Here is a 23,135-nt window from a genome sequence, read left to right as displayed (position 1 = left end):
TTGTTTAATGTTTTGTTTTAGTAGGGATACAGCTAGTGCACTACATAGGGAGCACACATGCTTTTAATTCACAGCCTCTGGTATCTGTCGTAAAGCTAAAAGATTGTCTATCTAACGTTTTAGCAGGGATACAGCCAGTGCACTACATAGGGAGCAAAAAGGCGTTTAAGACATTGCCTAGTTGGTCTAGCTAACGTTTCAGCAGGAATACAGCTAGTGCCCTACATAGGGAACACAGAGGCGTTTAAGACATACCCTCTAGCATCTGTACTAAAGCTAAAAGCTAGTCTAGGTAATGCCGGTCAGTCAGTATAGTTAAAGCTATATCTCTGCACCAGGTGCATCATCAGTAAAGGGAGCTGATTCACTTTTATCGATATCGCAACGCTTAAAATCCAGATTAAACCGGTTTAAATCGTCATTCTGCTCAGTGTTACTGAGGTAACGCAACCACAAGACAGGGAGACCGACCGGTCCATTCCGGCTGCCTATTGGTCAATTGTGACATCATAAAAAAACTGAAAAAAAACACACCCTACCCCCATCCACACACACACACACACACACACACACGCACACACACGGTATAAACAAAGCAGAGCTGGGTCATTTTTCTTATTCATAACACTGTTCCTCCCACGAAGGTCACATGAGTTCTGCCTCCATGTCTTTTCATTCATTTTTTTAAACATTAAATATCTTACATAACCGATAAATATATCTACTAATAAATATATTTTTGCTTTTAGTTATTAAAAGGCACTGTAAGATAATATTAATATTAATAAAAAAAATAATAGTTGGTTTATAAGAATGACCATGCATTATAACCTGATCAAAATCTAATACAACATAATTATATGATAGTCTAGTACTACTCTAGCTTTCCTGTAACCAACCTAAATCACTCTAAACAATCAGATAGACAGATACTTGATTTTGATATTGATCATAACAACCTTAAAGAATCTTAAGGAGACATCATTATATCCTCTTCTGTATGATCGGCACAACAAACATGCCACGTGACGTAACGTGTTCTCCTATATGCACAAACTGCAGCATTACAGCATCACAGTGCAGCAGACTGATTGACTATCAGCAAATAAATAAATAGAAAATTAAAAAGTGTATTATTATTATTATTATTATTATTATTATTATTATTATTATTATTATTATTTCTACTAATAATAATAATACTCCCCTTAATCACTCTAAAAAACAGACAGATCCATACTAATTGTAACATGTGAGGTGTTTTCCTACTATATGCATATATTGCAGCATTACAGCACCACAGTGCAATGACGAATTAAACAATGTACAAGAGGTGCAGGTATCAGCATATAATGTGAATACTGTAAATACTGAATAAACAATAAGCATGTGCATAATATATAGGTGTTTAGTAGTCTGTCCATAATCAATCACCAATAATCACCAATATCAACAGCATGATCACAGTATGCTTGATGCATGAAAAATGAACCTTTTTTTCTCGTATTTTCCATTTTTTTCACTATGTACTTCTTCTGTAGACTCTCCAGCAGCGGCAGCACCACCATAAAGTGAGCGAGCCCCCAAAACCCGCCCAAACCCGGTCTGAACCGGTTCTGGGGGAAGACGAGCGCGCGCTCCCGGGACGCCCCTCTTTCTCACTAACACGTCAAAAAAAATCGAAAAAATAGAAAGCAATCATAAGACACGCCCCTTTTTGTGTTTCCTCGTCGGTGGATTGGTTCGCTGCCTCTCGCGGACACTCGAGCCTCCGCGTTTTCTCCGCTCTGATTGGCCAACGTCTCTGTAGTGGCCTATGTGATTGGCTGTGAGCGGAGCCGGGCGAGGCTTCTGATTGGTGGGCGAGTGTTTTTTCTGTTTGTGAAACCCGAGCAGAAAGCGGAGAAGCGCGTGTGTGACGGGTAGAATCGCGGGGTTGGAAATAAGCGTGCAGCGTTTGAGCACGAGCGGCGGTTCGAGCAGTGTGCAGCGCGCGCGGGTCTGGCTCGGCGGCGGTAGCAGCAGCAGCATCCACCACCAACCATCCATCCATCCATCCGCCTGCCTTCCTGCTGCTGCGGTCTCCGGCTCAGCTAACTAACGCTAGCTAGCGCGTTCCGTCCACCACCATCTTGTTGAATCCGAATTGTTCAGCCACGCCGGTTTCGCTGCGGAGGCTTTTGTCTGCGCGGGGCGCGCGCGCGGCTCATCACAGCACGGCTCGTGCCCTCGTGCTGGTGGAGGTGTTAGTAGTTTGTTTGATCGTTAACAGTTTGCTAGTTTCATAGTTTGTTGCGCATCTTTTTTTATTTAAAAAGAGTCAGATCCGAGTTTTCATCTGTGGAGATTCGAGTTAACGTTACTTGAATTTCTCGAATTAATCAAATTATTCGACTCGTTTTTCTATTTATTTACCCTTATTTGTGTATACTAGAACCTGCTTTGTGGATGAAAGAGAGGGAGAGTGTTGTGTTGAGTTATGCTAGCTACCCATTGATGTATGCTTCTATCGCTTTCTTCTCGGCTGTACTGCGCATGCGCTGATCATTAATTTTTATTTTATTACTTTTTACTTACGTTTTTGTGGGGTTTTTATTTAAACGTTTCAAGTAGTTTTCAATAGTTGCTTGAGTGTTAACTGGTAATTACATTTTTTTTTTAAAATAGTAACCAATACATATTTTTATTTATTCTTTTTTCTTATCATCTCATTTTTTTGTTTAGTATTAGCTTGCTAACGTACTTTACCCTGATTATACAGTGACTTTTTAATATATATAGTTATATAACCTACATCTTTATCCAGCCTAGGGATGAGGATGTTCTTCTAATATAACGAGCTACTAGCTAATAGCTGCTAATGTTGGTATTTTTTATTAGAATTCCTAATCAAATCGAAACACGTACACTAGTCTAGATAGCACAACTCGGCACAACACCGACTACTATCTAAACTAGCTTTATTTAACCAGCCCGCCACTGTGTAGCTGCTGCATCCCCATTGTGTTGTTTTGGATCCCAGCTCTGCTTTATTATTCTCCCACCGCTGCCCGCCCAACCCCGGATCACCCCCGCGCTCTCTCTCACGGCGTTTCGAGGCTTTAACCCTCGTTTAAACGCCTATAAACGTCTGTTAAAGTATATATTCCACACACAAAGCAGTTAATTCAGCCCGATATTAAACATTAACACAGCCATGTGCTCCCGGGTGTGGTTTGTGACCGACCGGCGCATCAGTCAGGAGTACCCCCAGGTCCAGATCCTGCGGGCTCTGAAGGAGCGCTGCGTGGAGGACGACGTTGAATTCCGCTATCTGTTAATGGACGAGATCGTTATAACCATCACAGACGGACAGCTCGGTAAATATAACCCTTATTTATGTGTTTATTCTGTTTTTTGGCTCTATTTCTTACTTGTTTGGCGTGTTAACGGCTAGCTAATTCAGCATGGCAGCATGGCATCATGGCTGTGCTTTAGCCATAGGGCTGCAACGGTTAGTCGATATAATCGACAATATAGATTATTTAAATTGGTCGACTTTAGATTTTATTATCGACTAATCGTTAATTTGTGATAGTACAGTAACGTTACATGCTTGGCACAGAAACGCAAAGGGAAATTGGTAATGGACTCAATTCCCAATAAATATTATTATGTTCCACGTTTAAACAACATTAAATGTCATTTAATGCTCATGTTATTCTGTTTCAATTGTTTTTTTTAAAAGTTGAAGGACATAGCAGATATAATCGTTGACCAATCGAAAACATTTTTTATCAGACTAGCCAAAGCCATAGTTGCAGCTTTATTTAGCCAGTCAATAAGAATGGGCAGTCTAAAGCTTTATAATAAGCAATTATACCCTTTTAAAGACAGATACAATTTTTTTTATTAATCATAATTTGGTAAATATATAGGGTTATTTTTTTTGGTTGGTGGTGGCACAGTGGATAACACCACTGCCTGCTTATAAGCAAACACATCATGTGGGAGTTTGGGGTTTCATTTCTGATCTGGGTGACTAAACACCAAATAAGGGTCCTTGGGCAAGACTCCTAACAAGAGTGTAAACCAAATGCTGTAAATGTACACAGTAGGTAGCTGTTAGTTAGCTAACTAAACTAGCTAACGTAACTAATCGTAGGTGACTTTTATAGGTTAGCTTGGTAGGTTAACTTATTGGCCGGGCTAGTTAGCTTATAAATTACATACAATCTTTTTTTTAGGCTAATACCACTTACACAACTTATATGTTGGAAAATATAGCTTATACATTTTTTTTTCTTCATCTACTGCAGAACACACTGTGTGTAAAGAGTCAGTTATTGAAGGCTGGGTAAATTACTGTTCAGTGTTGGTTATATATGTAAGCAAACATACAAATAAACACAATAGCTAGCTAAGCTAGATGTTAGTTGGTAGCTAACTAAACTAGCTAAACTATCTAATAGTAGGTAACTTTTTTATAGGTTACTTGAACCAATAACCTGTTTTTTTCTACAGTGTTATAATAATTGTTGTGTAAGTGATATTTCCTGATTTGGCCTAAACAAACAGATTGTATGTCATTGATAAGCTAGCTAACTAGCCAGGCCAAGTTGTTAATTAACTAGTGTTAGCTAACAAAGCTAGCTAGCTAGCTAGCTAGCTAACCTAGCTAAGCCAAGCCAACTATCATTATTGCCATTCCATTAGGGCTAGGCAATATGGCCCCAAAAATATTACAATATATAAGGGTATTTGCGATGCAATAAAACGTTAAATTAAAAATATATATAATTATTATTTTAAGAATGTACTCTTGCAACAAAATACTGCTACTACTACTAGTGGCTAAACAAGAAGTAGTGTTAGATATTCTTAGATTTGTATTATTGGCGCCAATTCCATAACTGAATTTTTCAATAATATTACAATATTCTGTGACTAAATCGTGAATAAAATAATGATTATATATATTTTTTTAAATGCTGGCACTTAAAAACTGTATTTTTGGGAAGGTAACAATATTAATCCACTTGGTGTAGTGTGATTTTATACCTGGCAGACTATATGCTTTTGGTTTACTGTATTATAATACCTCAGGGTAGGTTTGATGCTTTTTAAACTAGAGTATTGTAATGTTCTGAGTAACTAAATTTAACTGAAAGTTTTAATGGAGAAAATAAACATAAGTGTAGCTCCATATTCCACACTCAGGAGCTTGAAAGGAGGAAATGTGCCATCAGGTGTGTATTTGTGTGTGCATCACCACGCACGTGTGTATGTGGGAGAGAATAAGAGTAAGAGTAAAGTGTAATCTACATTCTGATTATTTTATGTTAAAAAAAAAAAAAATGAACGCGTTGAAGTTTCCAGATTTATTGTATGTGCTGACAGCCATAAGTAATACATAATACATACTGGTCAGACATTGGTATTGGATTGGATATTAGTATTTGTGGGACTTCAGCACATCTCACCCAAGAGCATGTTGATAAAATAAAATAAAATAAAAAAATATATATATTTTTTTTTTATATATATTTAGATAACTAGCTAGCTACAGTATGTGAAATTATTATTATTATTTATTTATTTATTTGTTTATTTATTATTAATTACTTGCTGAATGAATGAATGAATGAATGAATGAATGAACGGATGGATAAGTGAATGAATGAACTGGTTGTGCAGTTTGTGATGGTAATGCACTGATACACTATTAGCCTGGTTGGCTAGCTGGATACTAAGCTGTGTGACAGTGACCGCCTAACCCAGTTTCCAGTCTGCATCACGTACGTACATTGCCAGGGATGCTGGATACGGCCACCATTTTGTCTCCAGATACAGGCAAACCCTGTGTGAATAACAGAATATCGGTTAAAAGCTGCTGTTTTCCAGCATTTGTGAGCCAAATGATCCAGATAGCTCTTTATCTAACGGTCACGAGTGTCAGCCAGACGGCGGCTGCGTCCTAAACCACACCACTGCAGCCCTACTGCACTAGACTGCAGGCACATGGTGGAGCACTGATGATTAATGTGTGCTAATGGTGGTGGTCTAACATTTAACATATTAGTTCCATAGCTGATATCTTACTGTTTATCTAATTAATCTATATATTTAAGAAAAAAGGACTGCACTGAATTATGTTATTTTAGATCGAGATAATAAAGTCAAGCATGCTGCTCCTTTAATCGCAGTGTTTCTAGAACATACCCGACGCTCTGTGCTCTGTCGGTTATCAATCCTCCAGAATCCAAACCTTTTTACATTGAATCATTTATATCTTGTATAAAATCATTTTAAACTTTCAATTTTTAAGATATTATAAAAGCTTCTCCTTTATTTTGGACACAGCCAGAGCAAAAGCTTGTCTATAGGACCAATCTAAATACGCCCACATACTTATCACACTTGGTGTTTACAGATGGAAAAGATAAATGCCACCATGGCTGTCTGAGTATTAAAAAATACTACTAAAAAACAATGCTTTCATGTTTATTTATGGTGGGAAAAGCATTTTACAAATACTGTCTATCTGAAAAAATGTGTTCTGGGATTCTAATCAGCTTGTTTTTATACAATGAATTAGAATCTACAAATAATGAATAAATTGCCTTATGGTGAAGGTTGTGATGTTGTTTAAAGGGTCTATTGATATGGACTATGTTGTAGTAGTTCACCCAGTTCTGATGTTGATACATAGCTGACTGATCTTTTATATATCTAGAATATGTTAAATAACGTTAAAAAGTGCCTGTATGTAATTTGAAACTTTGTAGTTTTGTCTCAGAAGTGTCTATTTGTTATTACCTTATGATTTGAAGGGGAAAAACTGTGTATATTTCGACTTTCAGCTAAAAATATTGAGATATAAGTTTTGATCCATATCACTCAGCCGTGTTCTTAACCCTTGAGTTAAAGATGGAAATATATTGATGGTGTAAAATTGTGTATAGGTTAAATTAACTCCACTATTATAATCCTCATCACCATAGTGTCTTTACCTCAAATGTGGAAATGCATTGAAATGCATTAACATTAACCTAACCAAACCAAAAAGATTTTAAAACGTTGCCTTCACTTGTTCACTTATGAGAAAAAAAAGGAATTAGGTCTTAAGGAATTTAAATACCAAATAAAAAAGAGAGACTGATGTTTTTTAAGTCTTGAATGGAATGATCTATAAGTAATACGGACATTTGACAGATGTAACATCGCCCATAGATTTAAATAGGTTTAAACCACCTACCATCATCCTATAAACTTCAATATAAAATCCTAACATTTACAATACAAGCCCACTGACTCTAACTTGCACTGCAAATGATTTGACTGCAAACACTGTGTAGTTTACTTTCAACCAGAATACCTTTTCTAAACATTTTTTAGGCACTTTTTAAAGAAAGCAAATGGGCTGGCTGTGATGTTTGAAGGCTTTGCTGATTTGACAGTCAGGTCATTGTTCCTAGATTGATTAAAACCAGTGATTTAATCATCCTTAAACTTGATTTATGAGCTAAAGACCATGTTTACCATAGATTAACAAACCAAATATTAAACAGTGCTTTATTTGTACACATTAGCACATACGTCTAGTGTAATACAGAATCAGATTCTTGATTAATTACTCCTTAAAAGGTCTTAAAATGTCTTAAATTAAAATCTGGATAAATAAGGTCTTAAATTGTCTGAAATTTACTGTAAATTTGCGCAGTAGGTATTACATTTTAAATGGTGCGTTTTAATGCCGGTGGGGAAACACATACTAACATTGGCTCTGAGATACCGCGGAGAACTAAGGTTAGCAGATAGCTAGCTAACATTAGCAGCAAGCTAGTTAATGTAACTGGGAAGAGAACTATGGTTAGCGTAGAGCTAGCTAACATTAGCAGCAAGCTAGATAATGTTACTGGGGTAAGAACTAAGGTTATCAGATAGCTAGCTAACATTAGCAGCGAGCTAGCTAACGTTAATGAGGAGAGAACTAAGGGTAGTGTAGAGCTAGCTACCATTAGCAGCGAGCTAGCTAACAATACTGAGGAGAGAACTAAGGTTATCAGATAGCTAGCTAACATTGGCAGTGAGCTAGCTAACATTACTGAGGAGAGAACTAAGGGTAGCGTAGAGCTAGCTAACATTAGCAGCAAGCTAGATAATGTTACTGGGGAAAGAAATAAGGTTATCAGATAGATAGCTAACATTAGCAGCGAGCTAGCTAACGTTACTGAGGAGAGAACTAAGGGTAGCGTAAAGCTAGCTAACATTAGCAGCAAGCTAGCTACTTTTACCAGGGAGAGAACTAAGGTTACATACATACATAGAACTAGGGTTAGAAGACAGCTAGCTAACATTAGCTAACATGCTAACAATAAATTGCTTTCTACTAAAGAAATGATGACCTTAAATTATATTTATTGGGGTCTTAAATATTAAATTGAAACATTAAATTTGACTTTTAAATTGGAGCAAAACCCCTGTTCATGTTATCAGAGAGAGAGGGATGAATTGGGAGCAGTAAGCTTTCACAAGCTGTAAAGGGGAAATGCAGAATCTGTTTATCTCAACCACAAAAACGAATGAGTAAGAAGAGTCACTAGTGTGAAGTTTGGTGGAATAGTGGCTGCTGGGTTATTGTTAGAAGCTTATTATTAGTACACAAAGAAGTTTGAAGAGGATTGTAATTTTTTTTATTGATTATATAAAACGGTGAACAGTATTTAGGCAAGTCATGCTTCAATACCTGACCCCACACACTCAGTGTGGACTAAGTTAGGCAAAGAAATACGTTTATAATTCCCTAACTAATTATAATAAATGATTAATTTAATTTTCGCTGTCTTTAAAAAGTGTATAATTGCTTTTTTTATGCTATTCTGTTATTCTGGCATTTACTGTTTTTAGTCAAAAAATTACAAAAATAACAGGCCTATTGCGATAAACATTAGTAGGGGTGGGCGATATGGCCCTAAAATAATATCACGATATTTCATGTTTTTTTTTTTTGCGATAACGATACTCTTGGCGATGTGACAAAACACTTTTAAAAAATATTTAAAAAATACACTATACACTGCAAGAAAAGAAAAAAAAATATTCTTACATACAATACTGCACACCCCTAAGTGAGATATTAAAAAATACAAGAATTCTTTTCAGATTTGTAACAGAAGTCAGATTAGTAACAGAATGATCCAAAATGTCATGATAATAACAATAAAGCACTCCAAATATCCCCATATATCAATTAAAGTAAAATAAATGATACTGGACAGATATAATCTCAATAATGGTCTCTAGCAGATATATAATGGGAAATGGGATGGGTGATGAAGCACGATATTTTAGGGTATAATATCATTCACGATATTTAAACTTTTTGATGATATTATCGTGTACGATACGATATGGCACACCCCTAGTCATTAGCCAAAGTGGCTAAATTGGCTGTTAAATGCTTAAAAGACTCTCTGTAAAGCTTGTACTAACACTGAGTACCTATTGGCTGCTTTAACCAACTATCTGAAGATCTCAAAATGAAAGTAATTAGATCCTACAAGTCAGAAAAAGCTTCAGCTTGCGGTTTCTACCACATTTGCTTTCTAATTTGGAATCAGCTGTTCTGGGGAACGGAGGAGACGAGGTTCTGGAGAAAAACTGCTTGGATGCTGGTAGAGAAGCAAATCCAAACCCCCTATATGACAAGAACTTGCATGAACATTAGGCGGAATCAAGAGTGTGCTGCTGCACCGTTCCACTGTTAAGTGTTGCTTTCACAGATATTATCTTGATTGAACAGTGATATAGAAACTGTATCTGTGACCTTATCATAAAACGAATCACAAAGCATATATTTTTGAGGTATTCTACAGAACATTTTAGGGAAACAAGTTAAAATAGAAATTATTTGTGTTTTACTGCTATCTGGATTGTACCCTGATAAGATTTTTTAAAACATGCAGGTTTGGGGTTAGTCAGACTGAAATCTGATTGCTGTGTGGTAACAGGACATGCAAATTTTATTTGTTCGGAATATGTTTGGATTCTTAAAATTTGTTTAACCAAACATAAATCCCTAAATCTGTCTTAATTTTCATGCATCTCTTTTTGCAGTTTCCAAATAGGCAGTATTTTTAGCTTAAAAAAGGTAAGTCAGTAGTCAAAAGGGTTTGTTTCTGAGTGGCCTTAAAAGAAAGCGTTCAAAATTTCTAGATTTAATTTCCACATACCTGCACATTCAGAATTATTGTGTGGTGATTATCACTGTAGTTTTGGTTGTGCTGGGAGAAAATACTAGTGCATTAAAAACATATACAAGTCTGATTACTCAAACCCACTGCTTCAGGAAATGGTCTGAGAAGCATTTAACATAGATACAGATCTGATCACTCAAACCCACCACTTTTAGGAGATGGTCTGAGAGACTTTTAAAATGAACATAGATCTGATCTCTCAAACCAGCCAGTTAAGGAGATGGTTTGAGACGCATTTATATTTGAAGATTCAAAGAGGTTATTGTCATGTGCACGGTAAGAAACAATTTTCCTCATACAATGAAATTCTTTCTTTGCTCCTTGCCAAGTATGTGGCACAAAGATAAAAGTAGAGAATATACAATAAAGAAAGATAGAGCAATCTAACTAAACATAAATATTAAATTGGTGTTAATTGACATTCAGGATGGAAATGTGTTTATGATGACAATGTAAAGTAAGTACAGGATTGTCTACAGCAGTGGAATATGAAAAAAGAAATTGGAAAAAGTTCAGTACTGCAATTATTATAACATTTTTGCAGTAAAGTGAATGTGTGCCTTGAAATGTACTTGACATGTAAACGTGTAAAGAGTCATGTGCAGGGTTATTTTGAGGTAGGTTCAAGAGTCTGGTAGCAGTGGGGAAGAAGGAGTTCTTTAGCCTGGTGGTTTTGCATTTCACACTTTTAAACCTCCGGCCTAAAGGCAGAAGTGTGAAAAGTCCATGCTGGGGGTGGGTAGAGTTTTTAATAAGGATGGAGGCAGCTCTCCTGAGGACTCTCTGGTGGTAGATGTTCTGCACGATGTTCTGATCTTCTCCGCAGTCTTTACCACTCTCTGCTGGAGTGTACAGTCCGTCGCAGTAGTGTTGGCATATCAAACGGTGATACAGTTGGTCAAGAGGCTCTCGATGACCAAGCTGTATCATTGAAAGTGCGTAAAAACCGAATCACTTAAACCCACCACTTTAGGAGATGGTCTGAGACGCATTTAAAACAGATATGTATCTGATCACTCAAACCCACCGCTCTAGGAGATGATCTGCAATGCATTTAACATGGATACAGATCTAATCACAATTTCCACTAACAAATGCTACTAATATTTTTGTTTCGACAAGCAAACAAGGGAAATGGAAAAATCCAATCACTCAAACCCAACCACTTAAGGAGATGGTCTGAAACCTGTACAACAGATATAAATTTGATCACTTAAAGACACATTTGAAACAGATACAAATCTGATCACTCAAACCCACCTCTTTAGGAGATGGTCTGAGACGCATTTAAAGTGGATACAGATCCGTTACCTCAAACCAACCCCTTAAGATGATGGTCCAAGACGCATTTAAAATTAATTGAGATCTGATCACTCAAAAAAAAAAAACACTTTAGAAGATGGTTTGAGATGCATTTAAAGGAGATACAAATCCAATAACTCAAGCCCACCACTTCAGGAGATGGTCTGAGACGCACCTAATGATTTCCACTTAAAAATGCTTTGAATAATTTCAGGTCGAAAAGCAAACAAGGGAAATAATTTCAGTTTGACAAGCAAATGAGGGAAATGCATACAAATCTGATCACTCAAACCCACAATATCAGGAGATGGTCTGAGATGCACTTCAAATAATCTCCACTAGTAAATGCTGCAAATAATTTCAGTTCGACAAGAAACCAGGAAATTTACTTTGTCCAACACAGCGATCGTATTTCAGTGTGACTAATTGGAAGAGGCATTTGATGACTAAGTGTAAAAGCATGTGGTTAAATTCTTTAATAAAGATACCAATTAGAATATACTAGAATCCCCTTAAACCCCCCACTTTAAGAGATGGTCTGAGACGCATTTAAAGGAGATACAAATCCGGTCAGTCAAACCCACCACTTTAGAAGAAGGTCTGTGGTAATTTTTTTAATTAATTGTAAATCTGATCTCTGAGGCGCTTTTAAAACGGATAAAATGGATAAAATCCAATCGCTCGAACCCATCGCTTTAGAAGATGGTCTAAGACGCACTTCTGATCATTTTCACTAATAGACACAACTAATAATTTCAGTTCAACAAGCAAACAAGGGAAATTTACTTTGTCTGTCCAACACAGCGATGATATTTTACTGTGACTAATTGGAAGAGGCATTTGACGAGCATGTGGTTGAAATCTTTTATTAAAGATAACAATTAGAAGATACTGGTCGCACAAAGTTACGAGGTGTAAATGGCTACGAGGTGTAAGTGAGTCAGCAGTGCCTGTTACAGAACTTAAAGGGATAGTTCGGGATTTTTGACATGAATCTGTATGGCATCAACATGACCAGTTTCGTGCATTCTCACTGACTTACCCCCGACCATGTCCGGTGAGCGGAGTTCTTGTCCAGTATTGTCCGAGCCGAAAGTAGTCCGGCATGTTTGCTGGGGTCACGAAACGAAAGCGTTTTTCTTCCCAAAACAGTACGAGTGCAAAAGAGTGATTTATTTGCATAACAAAAAACGGTGTCTGCAAAAGTCACGCCTCATTATCACTGGGGCACTACTTTCATTTTGGATCAGTGCGCGCGATTGCGCAACCTGGCAGCTAGCCTACGGTTTCGATTTCACTGTTTACTGTTCGGGAACATGTCGGACTACGAGAGCGACGAGGAATATATTGATTTCCGCTCAGAGCCAAGGGGGTATCTTTATGAGCCTGAGTATACTGAGGAGGAACTTGCCCAAATCGAATTGGATCGTGCAGAAAGAGAGAGGGTGGACAGAGAAATGATTGAGACCGAAGCTGGAGCCGCTGCTGCTGCTGCTGCGATACCAAGGGTGGCCGACAAATCCTGGTGCACTTGTTTGAAGTGCGAACTAATGCCGACAGAGGTGGAATGTTACTGCTGCCACGAGTGGGATTTAGTTATGCCCGAGATACAGAACCTGTCAATTGATGAGGACGTCGGCGGGCCAGCTGCTGCCTGCATCACAAACAACAGCGGGCATGGAGAAACATAGTCATCCTCGCTGAAGTGTGCACCGCAAACACGAAGCTTCTTCATTTTCACCACTTTGGTGTCCACATGGAAGCCCATTGCAAGTATCCAAAGTTGCCTGAGAGCAATGTCAGTCACGGGGATACGATGGAAACTGTGCGGAGAATCAGCCACATCTTTGTTGCTACAGCCTGGATAATCACAAGTCCGCACCATTTTAACACACACACATACAAATGTATAAATCTGTGTTCAAGAAGCTTATAAAAGCCGATAAACTTCTCTCTAAAGCTTGCTCTTTGCGTTGCTGGTTGAAGCTGAGCGCAGCCAATGATCTGAAAGACTAGTGCGCTGCTCGCAGTTAGAATGACATGCGCACTGATCCAAAATGAAAGTAGTGCTCTGGTGGCTCGGCATCCGGCTACTTTGAATGCAGGTCTCCTGTTGATGTAAAGGGCTGTTTTGGACATTGGCAAGGTCAAGCAGCTAGGTTGACCTATTTTTTTTTATCTATATAATGTGTTCATGATTTGTTTAGTAAGAGAACAATCTGATTTAATGGTGGTGTAAGCCACTTACTTTGATTTTTAAATCTGTGGTCCAATCACAGTAAGCAGTTATATCCTTGAGGGTGTGTAATAGGGTTGGGCGATTATGGCCCTAAAATAATGTCACAATATTTCATGGTATTTATATGGTATAATGGACTCCAAATATATCCATATATGCATGAGTAAAGTAAAATACATTATATTTCTATTAAATATAAATGAGAAAAGTAACTGTTTTTAACAAAAGAAAAAACTATATAAAGTAGTGCTCTGATGTAATAAATAGGGGTACGTGATATGGCACAGTATTTCAGGGTATAATATCGTTCATGATATTTAAGAATGTTTGCAATTATTATTATTATTGCGTACAATACGATATGGCACACCCCTGCAGTTAGTTTTTTAGTGGTGGGCTGTTGTTGGCAGGCAGAATAGCATTCAGACTGTAATATTGCCTCATCAACAAAAACAATACAAATTGATACAAACAAACATGCAAAAAGAAGAAATCAGAACGGATTTAGTTATGTAAGATGTAGACAAACAATGCAATGAGCAAAAATGCTGTTTTATAAATTAAGATCCTATATTGGGTCCTTTTATTTTGTTTGCTTGACTGCTACAATATATTACATTACATTACATTAAACACCTATCTCCAAAACAGCAACTTTACAGGAGAAAGAAAAAACTTGTAAACTTTATATGGAAGTCAATGTAAAAGAGTTTATTTCAGGTCATTTTGAAGAGTTTCTATTGGTCCTCTCATCCAGAAATTTTGGCACAGTGTAAGGGACAGTTTGTCCGTTTAAATTTTGTAGTAGCTAAAAATAGTCAAAAATGGAGATAAGTGTTCTTCATTGGACAGCAACAAAATAATGATGTTCATTAGCAAACCAAAGGGAAATATTGGGATAAAGCAGGAAATGAGGTTAAAAGTAGTGTGTTCGAGGTGTTAGGAGAGTAAGTGTTCTTTGAAGAGCTCAGTCTTTAAGATGTTAAAGATGTTATTAAAGATAGTGAGAGATTCTCCTGATCTGGTAGTAGAAGGTACAGTAGTTTGTTCCACCATTGGAGAACTCTGTATAAGAAAAGTCTGGATTGCTTTGTGTTCACGTATCGCCAACCTTTATCACATCAGGATTATATCTGTCCAGTATCCTTTATTTTACTTTAATCCAGGATATATGGAGAAATTTGGAGTGGATTGTTATTCGTATCATGACAATCTAAATCATTGTATTTTTGATCTCAGTTATTGGTGTGTTATATTATCTGCTGTAATAAAATATAATTTTCATTTTCATTTTGTTACAGTTGTGCATGTTCTGTCATATCGAGTATCGCTATTGTAAAAATACCATGAAATATCGTGATATTATTTTAGGGCCATATCGCCCACCCCTAGCCCTAGTGTGAAGAATAAGCCAGTATGTCTTTTTGTTTTCCATGATGTTATATAATAAAATGTTCTGTAGATTTCGTGCATATCATTCATTCATCACACGTACAATTATTATTTTCTATATTTAGCTCTGTTGATTCAGGAAGGCAGGAGGACGTGCTGTGACTGCTCAGTGCGGTTTCGCCATGCTTTTGAGACCTGTGACTGTGGGCATTTCACATCCTGTGGTGTTTAGATGCTTGGCGGAAGGCTAAGTGTGTGCGTGTGCACGTAGTTAAGAGGGAGTGAGTGGTGGTGCATCACGAGTGAACTGGAATATAGCAGTGATGACCATTCCTCCAGTGGATGAGAAATGTAGCACTGCTTTGTTGTTACAGCTGGACTGGGTAAACCATGCTGCTGTAGTCATGAGTTTAGTACTTCCTCTAGCAAACAGTCATGGGATTAACCTCAGTTAGATCACTCGCAACAGGGTGTTCACCAGCTTCTCTGATTGTGATTAGGGGTGTGTAAAAGTGGATGACCAATGGTAGAACCAGTTTGGCATCTCTCTAAAGCAGGGGTGTCCACACTACGGCCCGTTTCCTTTTTTGGAGCGGCCCGCGAGGTATTTTAGAAATAGAATGAAAGTTGGCCCACTGTTAAGCAGGTTTTTATAATGTGAGATTCAAAGTTTAAATGCTAGGTGTCAGAAACGGGCCAAAGAGTCTAAAAGCGGAGAGAGTGCGCATTTCTAGCGCAGAAAAACGGGCCAAAGAGTCTAAAAGCGGAGAGGGTGTACATTTCTAGTGCAGAAAAACGGGCCAAAGAGTCTAAAAGTTGCCGTAATTAAGGAGTTTAATATTAAGAGACATCATAAAATTAAACATCAATTTGAAAAATCTTAGTTTACACAACACTGTCAAAGATAAAGATAGTAAGTCAAGTAAAATGGTGTGTAAATGAAATAATCAGGAAAAAAGTATTATTTAAAGTGGTTTATTTCATTATTTGTTTTATTACAGAGTCTGTGGCCCGTGACTTCAAATATATTTCTCCTTCTGGCCCCCAACAAAAAAAGTTTGGACACCCCTGGTCTAAACCATTTGAGCCTTATCTTAATTTTTTCAAAGTTCTGTTACAGTTTTTGCACATCAAGATTTGGTTCTATACGAATCAACCTTCAACCTGTAAACTATTTAGGATCATCTTTGAAAATAGCAATTTCCAGGCCTGGATGCGTTTGGGAAAAATAAAAATACCCAGAAAGTTTTGCAAGTCAAGTAAATTTGCTCTAAACATCTTTAAAAAAAAAAAAAATACATTTTCTCCATCGATAAACGATAAGTCGATAAGTTAATTCAGTAATTTAAGACCACGCAATGAAGCTCTCAGGATCTGACGCACATTTTATTATTAAAGATTGTGTGTTAACTTTTTACCAGATTCATTTTAAGCCTACTATAATCAATTTTAATTATAGTTTTAGTTGATTTTTTTTGGGCGGGTTTTACCGTCCATGTCTGCACTGATGTTTTAAAAAACGTGTGGTCATTAAAATTTGCCTTGAAGGCATGGAAAATCATAAAAATTATGGAAATTTATTGGTTAAAATGTGTTTGAACCCTGATACTAGTTAAAAGCAAATGACAAATGTGGCCCTATTTTAGCAATCTGTAGGTGAGTGATAAACCGTGCATCATGTAGCTTTTTTTAAGGGCATTTCAGTGTGTCTTTGCTATCATAACAGGAAAATACACATTGAATGGCTCGAAATACACAAAACGCATGAACTAAATCTCCTAACATGTACTAATTAATCATGGATCCGTGTCTCTTGCCATTTCCAAGAACCAGGTGCGCTCTGACTTGGGCAGATTGCTATTTTAATGGTGCAGAGCTTCTCAGCAGCGGGAACTTACCTACGCAGTGAAGGTCGCACTGTTGGCGTTTGTCTAGGTTGTATTCAGTCAGTGCCGCACGTGTGTTTTCTGTTGCTAAGATAGCAATACGCCAGTAATTGACCTGAACACACCTAACTTCTTAATCGATATGTTCGGAAGCACCATTGCTATTTAAACAACGCTGGTGGAAGGTGTGAAAATAGACTGTTTGTGGGGGTGTAAGAGAACAATGAGCATCGGGAAGCGCCTTGCGCAGGGTGTAAGATAGGACCTATAGAGTTTAAAACATTGTTATTTCTTAATTTAATGGTTTTTAATTTGTGGCGATTCTTTGGCTGCAGCTTTTTGGGTAAATTGCACGTTTACTGTTTGAAACATTTCACTTACTGGACAAACTGGGCCTTATTGGGTATCTAGTCAAAACATCTGTTCCACTTCTGAAAGATGTTTTAAAGAAGAGTGTAAAGAAATAAATTTAAGAGTTCTTTACATTTCTAGGTCATCTTAAAATCATGGTTCTCCACAGACATCACTCAACTTAAAGAACCCTATACGCGCCTGATTCTTTACCTGTAATTGGCCTACTTACATGTAAGACAGTTACAAACAGCAGCTTAAGCTCTGTAAACGTCTGAGACTTAAAAGAACATGCGGAATACAGGTGTGTCTGTGTTCGTGCATTTAATCATGTTAAACAGAACACACCACTGTCTGCTGTTTTTATAGGAGCCATGTGTGTGTGCACATGTGGCCCACTAGTTTATTTATTTATTTACTTATTTATTTTCTTTCCTTCCCCTTCTCTTTGAGGAGCATGCATGCTTTTTGGCACACGTATGTATCAGGGATGTCCCGATCACTTTCACTTTCTTTTAGATTTTGTGCATTTTCTAGGGCTGCAACGATTAGTCGATATGATTACTATTTAAATTTGTTAACTACAAATTTCATTGTCGACTAATCGTTATTTGTAACAGTAATGCTGGTGACTGAAGCGCAATGGGAGATGGGTAAAAGGCTCACTCAGACAGGTGCCCAAACACGGCAGACTACATATATTTAACCACTAAATATCAGTACTTTCCATGTTTTTAAACAACATCTAGACATTTAAATGTCTTTAAAATTCAATCTCTTGATCAGCTGTTTCTACCATTTTTAGAGGTGGAAGACATAATCATAATCAGAAATAATCGTTGACTAAGCAGCTAATCGAAAAAATAATCAAAAGATTAGTCGACTACCAAAATAATCATTAGTTGCAGAATAATCCTAGTCCAAATCCGATACTTGGGTAATGCAGTTTAAAAAAAACAAAAACATAAAAAAAATCAGAAAGCAAGAACACTTTTTAAGGCAAGTTGTCCCTTAAAGTTTTTTTTTTTATTATTACGTTTTAATTATTTAAAAAAAAAAAAACGAGAGTATCAAAATGACCATTTTATCAGAAAATTACCTACTACTAAAGTACTAATTATCCGTCCAAAGGATTTCTATTAAAATATGCATGTTTTCTTAAATAAACTAATTTCACACAGCAACATTTTTGCGATTTAATCAGAATTAAGATTATGATTTTTTTTTTTTATATATATATAAATGCTGGTATTTCCCAGTATTGTTGGGAAGGGACACAGTAATAATAGTTTAGCATGGTATAGTGTAGTGAAGTATAGTGAATATAGTGAAGTTTGGTGCTTTTCAAATTAGAAAATTTTAATCTGAGCTTTAATGGAGGAAATAAATGCTAGTTTTTGACATCAACCTCTCGATTTCTGATCACGTGATTGGATGGGGGACATCCATAGCATATATGTGTTTTTGTATGTGTATATGTATGAACAGTGAGTGTTGCCTTTAATAATACACTAAAAGATTAGTGTTTAATGCAGCCAAAATGCACAAGTGTAAGCACAAACCATAGAGAAAGAAAGAAAGCAAGAACACATTTAAGTTGTCCCTTAAAGTTATTTTTTTTTATTAAGTTTTAATTATTAAAAAAAAAAAAAACAAGAGTATCAAAAATGACCATTTTATCAGAAAATAAACTACTACTAAAGTACTAATTATCCATATTTTTTTCTAACTTTTTTTTTAAATGCTGGTATTTCCCTGTATTGTTGGGAAGGGACACAGTAATAATAGTTTAGCATGGTTTAGGCCTGGCAGACTGGAGCTTTTTTTTTATATATTTAAACTGTATTATAACATCTATATTAAAATATAATAAAGTTTTGATGCTTTTCAAATTAGAATATTTTAATCTGAGCTTTATTGGAGGAAATAATTGCTAGTTTTCGACCTCAACCCCTCGATTTCCGATCAAGTGATTTGGATGGGGGACACCCCTAGCAAGTATGTGTTTTTGTATGTTTGTATATATGTCTGAACAGTGAGTGTTTAAAATTTAACATTTTAACGCAGCCTAATGGCACAAGTGTAAGCACAAACCATAAAGCAACAGCTGCTGCAGAAAGAGACGCCCCAGGGAATTGTGGGGGAGAGGAGCTGGAGAGAGAAAGAGAGAGAGGGAGAAAGGGAGGACGAGAGAGGCGGCAGGGGGAGGGGGCGGTGCCGGTTGGGGATGTGGCCGCAGATGATTTTACCATCTGAATGTGCCTGATTCTTTCAGAACCGCAGAGAGAACTCATGACTGATTTAACCCTGCCTGTATTGCTGAGCAGTCAAAACACACACATCCGCACAGGCACGGCCCCTTCTCTGCGTCCCTCACTGCACAGCCAGTGCAGATCTGAGCATGTGCCAGCACGGTTGCATCAGAAGGAGACGACGCAGCAGCAGCAGCAGCAGCAGTAGTGTGCGTGTTCGTGCAGAGACAGCGTTTTGTGCTGCAGTGTCTGTCTGTCAGTCCCGACAGTCGTTAAGGAGGATGAAAAGCTCTGAGAATGATGCAGGGTTTAGCATGTTTGATTACGAGCATGCACAAACATAATATGCCTAATGTTGTCTGAAATGTATAATGGAAATCAAATATAAGCATCCTTAAAACATTACATAATGACCATGCAAATTGTCAAAGGTGCTAAATCCCACATTTTAAATGTTTATATACACGGTTAATATACACTGCCTGGTAGGCTGCAACGAAAGATTTTGGTACTTGAATTTTTTTTTTCTAAGATCAGCGATTATTTCTGGCTTGTCTTTAATCACAAAAATTGATAGAATTTAGCTGAACATGACTCTTTTTGAGTAGCATCACAGCGCTAACGCTCGGAGGAAAGTGCAGCGGTTCGGTTCTTATATGTCAGCTCACAGACGCAGCTTTGTGCTGATCAACATCACCCTTTGGAGTGAAGATGGGAAAGAGCGCCATCTACTGTACCCACCCAGAAAGAGAGGAAGACCAATTGTGCTCTTTCTCGGGGCTCTGGCAGCTGATGGCAAGCTGCATGAACAGACCAGGATTTGAACCGGCGATCACTTGATCATAGTTGCAGTGCTTTAGACTGCTGGACCACTTGAAGCCCCATAATAAGAGTGTTGCATCATGAGAGGAATTGCATCATCGCTTTATATAGCACTAGAGGTTTCCTTTTTCTGATTAATTCATCCTGTGCTAATAAAGCTAATCACTGCAGTGGAGGTTCAGTTTGCAGAGCAAACCTTGACTTGCCTCTTTCTCTGGAAAAGTCTGCGCCCCTCCTCTGTCTGTGTGTAATTAAAGCAGAATGATGATGAATCTGAAGTGTTGAACACAGCTGAGATGGTAATTACAGCATTAAAACTCAGAGCAGATAGATCTGGGTTAGTGGGTCAGTGCTGAGAAACAGAGAGAGATTTCTGAAGAACCTTCTGGGCTGTTGTTGTATAACCGCTCTGGAGGGGAGCGAAGATGTCACAGGCGCCTTTTTAGAGGCGTGTGTGTATATGTGTGTGTATATGTGTGTGTGTGTTGCGCCAGTTCATTTGGCATGGCAACAAAGCCGGAGAAGGAGACGGTGTTTGTTTGTGTCTGAGTGCCAGGGGGAGGGCAGTGGTCCAAATCTCGAGCTCAGCCATCGCTTAGGTGTTGCTTAGATACATGTCCACAAGCCTTCACACGCCGCTGTCTGGCTGCACCAGATTTACCGATACAGGATTAAAGCTTCAGAAAGACGTAATGAACCTAATTTACTGTTGGCTTTTAAACCACGTCACCGGTCCAATAAGGATGTGCGAATTAAAGAAACAATAACCTCACCTTACTGGAAAACGGTACCATGATATAAAGCCAAAGAGTCTGAACACTGATTTTTTTTTTTCCCACCCAGTGTGCAAATGGACCAGAGAGCTAGATGATCTTTTAGAAAACATTTGCTTAGAAAATAAAGTTGTGCCATATAGGGCTGGGCAATATTATATGGTATACAATATATCGTGACACAGAAATATCATGATATTAAAAATCCATATCGTGATAATAGGGCTGTTCTGTCTTAAAAGTAGTCTATTATTTACTGTGAAGCTTTAGGTGTATTTATTGTATAATTGTTTTAGTTTGCAGTTTATATGCATGCACTAAATATTCTGCAATATTATTTGCTGCATTATATTGTTTTATGCTATATTATTTATTTTGCTACATTATGATTATTCTGTTATACTATTATACTAGATTCCTGAAATGAATTAATTATTTTAGTTTTCCTATATCGCCAAGTATATCGTTATCGCAAAAATACCCTGAAATATTCTAATATTATTTTAGAGCCATATCGCCCACCCCTAGTGCCATATCGTATATTGCGCAATAATATCGCCAACATCTTTGAATATTAAGTGTTCTGTCATATCTCCAAGAGTATAGAAAAATAATATGAAATAACAATGTTATTTTAGGGCCATATCTCCCACCCCTATTAGAAAAAAAATGTGTATTCTATTTAAATCATGTGCAACACCTTTTAAAGTTAAAAGTAGTAGTATTATAATAATCATTGTAGCTACACTACTGATTTACTGTTTACTTTAAGACCATTGGCAGTCCAATAAGTATTCCCACCTTGCAGGAAAAAAAGCCATGATGCAAAATGTGTATAAAAGTGTTGAAACCTTTGAACTACCATGATTTAAATATTCTATGGCAGGGGTGCTCAACTGGTCTCAGCTCAGGACTCATTTTCTCACTTTTATGGAATAAAAACCAAACAAAACCCATTTAAACATACTTATGCCTGTAAAATGAATTTAGGAGCATAATTTGTAAGAAACTGTGGAGGAACTTGGGAATTACATGTATAAAAAATATTTAATTTATTGTAGTATTAAAAAAAATCACAAAAGAAATAAGGCCAGAAAATTTGATATTTCACTTCTCTGCATATCTCTGCATTCAGAGAACACTCTCACTCTTTTTTCCCCAATATTAAAGACAAAAGAGTATAAAATCAGATGAGCATTAAATATTTATTTACATTTCTTTTGTCTATTTATTTTTTACAAGTTTTTCGTGACCCACTTTTGGGTCCTGACCCCTCGAATGAGTAGCAGATGGTTCTCCTTGTACTCACCTGTTCTTCCCCTGTCTGTCTCAGGTCTGCGGGTGGGGCAGGAGGTGGTGACGTCGTACCCCCAAGTAGCTGTGGTTCGAGTCCCGACTCCATGGGTGCAGTCTGACAGTGATATCACTGTGCTGAGGCACCTGGAGAAGATGGGCTGCCGCCTGGTGAACCGACCCCAGGCCATCCTCAACTGCGTCAACAAGTTCTGGACTTTCCAGGAGCTGGCTGGGCACGGGGTCCCACTGCCTGATACTTATTCATACGGTGAGTACTGAGTTTTGACCTGAACACATACATACAGGGGTTGGACAATGATTTTGACAGTTTTGCTCAATGCACACAATATTATGGGTGACATATCAGAGTTCAGAAGAGGACAAATTGTTGGTGCACGTCTTGCTGGAGCATCTGTGACCAAGACAGCAAGTCTTTGTGATACATCCAGAGCCACGGTATCCAGGCTAATGTCAGCATATCACCAAGAAGGACCAACCACATCCAACAGGATTAACTGTGGACGCTGTAAGAGGAAGCTGTCTGAAAGGGATGTTCGGGTGTTAACCCGGATTGTATCCAAAAA

At 37.5% G+C, this 23,135-nt stretch overlaps 1 protein-coding gene and 1 long non-coding RNA gene across 2 annotated transcripts in view; one reads left to right on the top strand and one right to left on the bottom strand.

Annotated features, from left to right (window-relative positions):
• Positions 1 to 23,135, bottom strand: part of LOC125806157 (uncharacterized) — a 437,736-nt gene that overhangs the window by 231,782 nt on the left and 182,819 nt on the right. The window lies entirely within an intron of this gene.
• rimkla (ribosomal modification protein rimK-like family member A) overlaps positions 1,998 to 23,135 on the top strand; it is a 43,861-nt gene continuing 22,723 nt past the window's right edge. Inside the window, exons 1-2 of the mRNA XM_022671042.2 lie at positions 1,998 to 3,359; positions 22,589 to 22,819. Of these exons, the coding sequence (XP_022526763.1) occupies positions 3,197 to 3,359; positions 22,589 to 22,819 (394 nt within the window). The 5' untranslated portion in view covers positions 1,998 to 3,196. The remainder of the gene's footprint in view (positions 3,360 to 22,588; positions 22,820 to 23,135) is intronic.

The sequence above is a fragment of the Astyanax mexicanus genome, chromosome 12, assembly GCF_023375975.1.
Source record: "Astyanax mexicanus isolate ESR-SI-001 chromosome 12, AstMex3_surface, whole genome shotgun sequence".
Classification (NCBI taxonomy): Eukaryota; Metazoa; Chordata; class Actinopteri; order Characiformes; family Acestrorhamphidae; genus Astyanax; species Astyanax mexicanus.
This window is presented reverse-complemented; position numbering and strand designations above follow the sequence as displayed.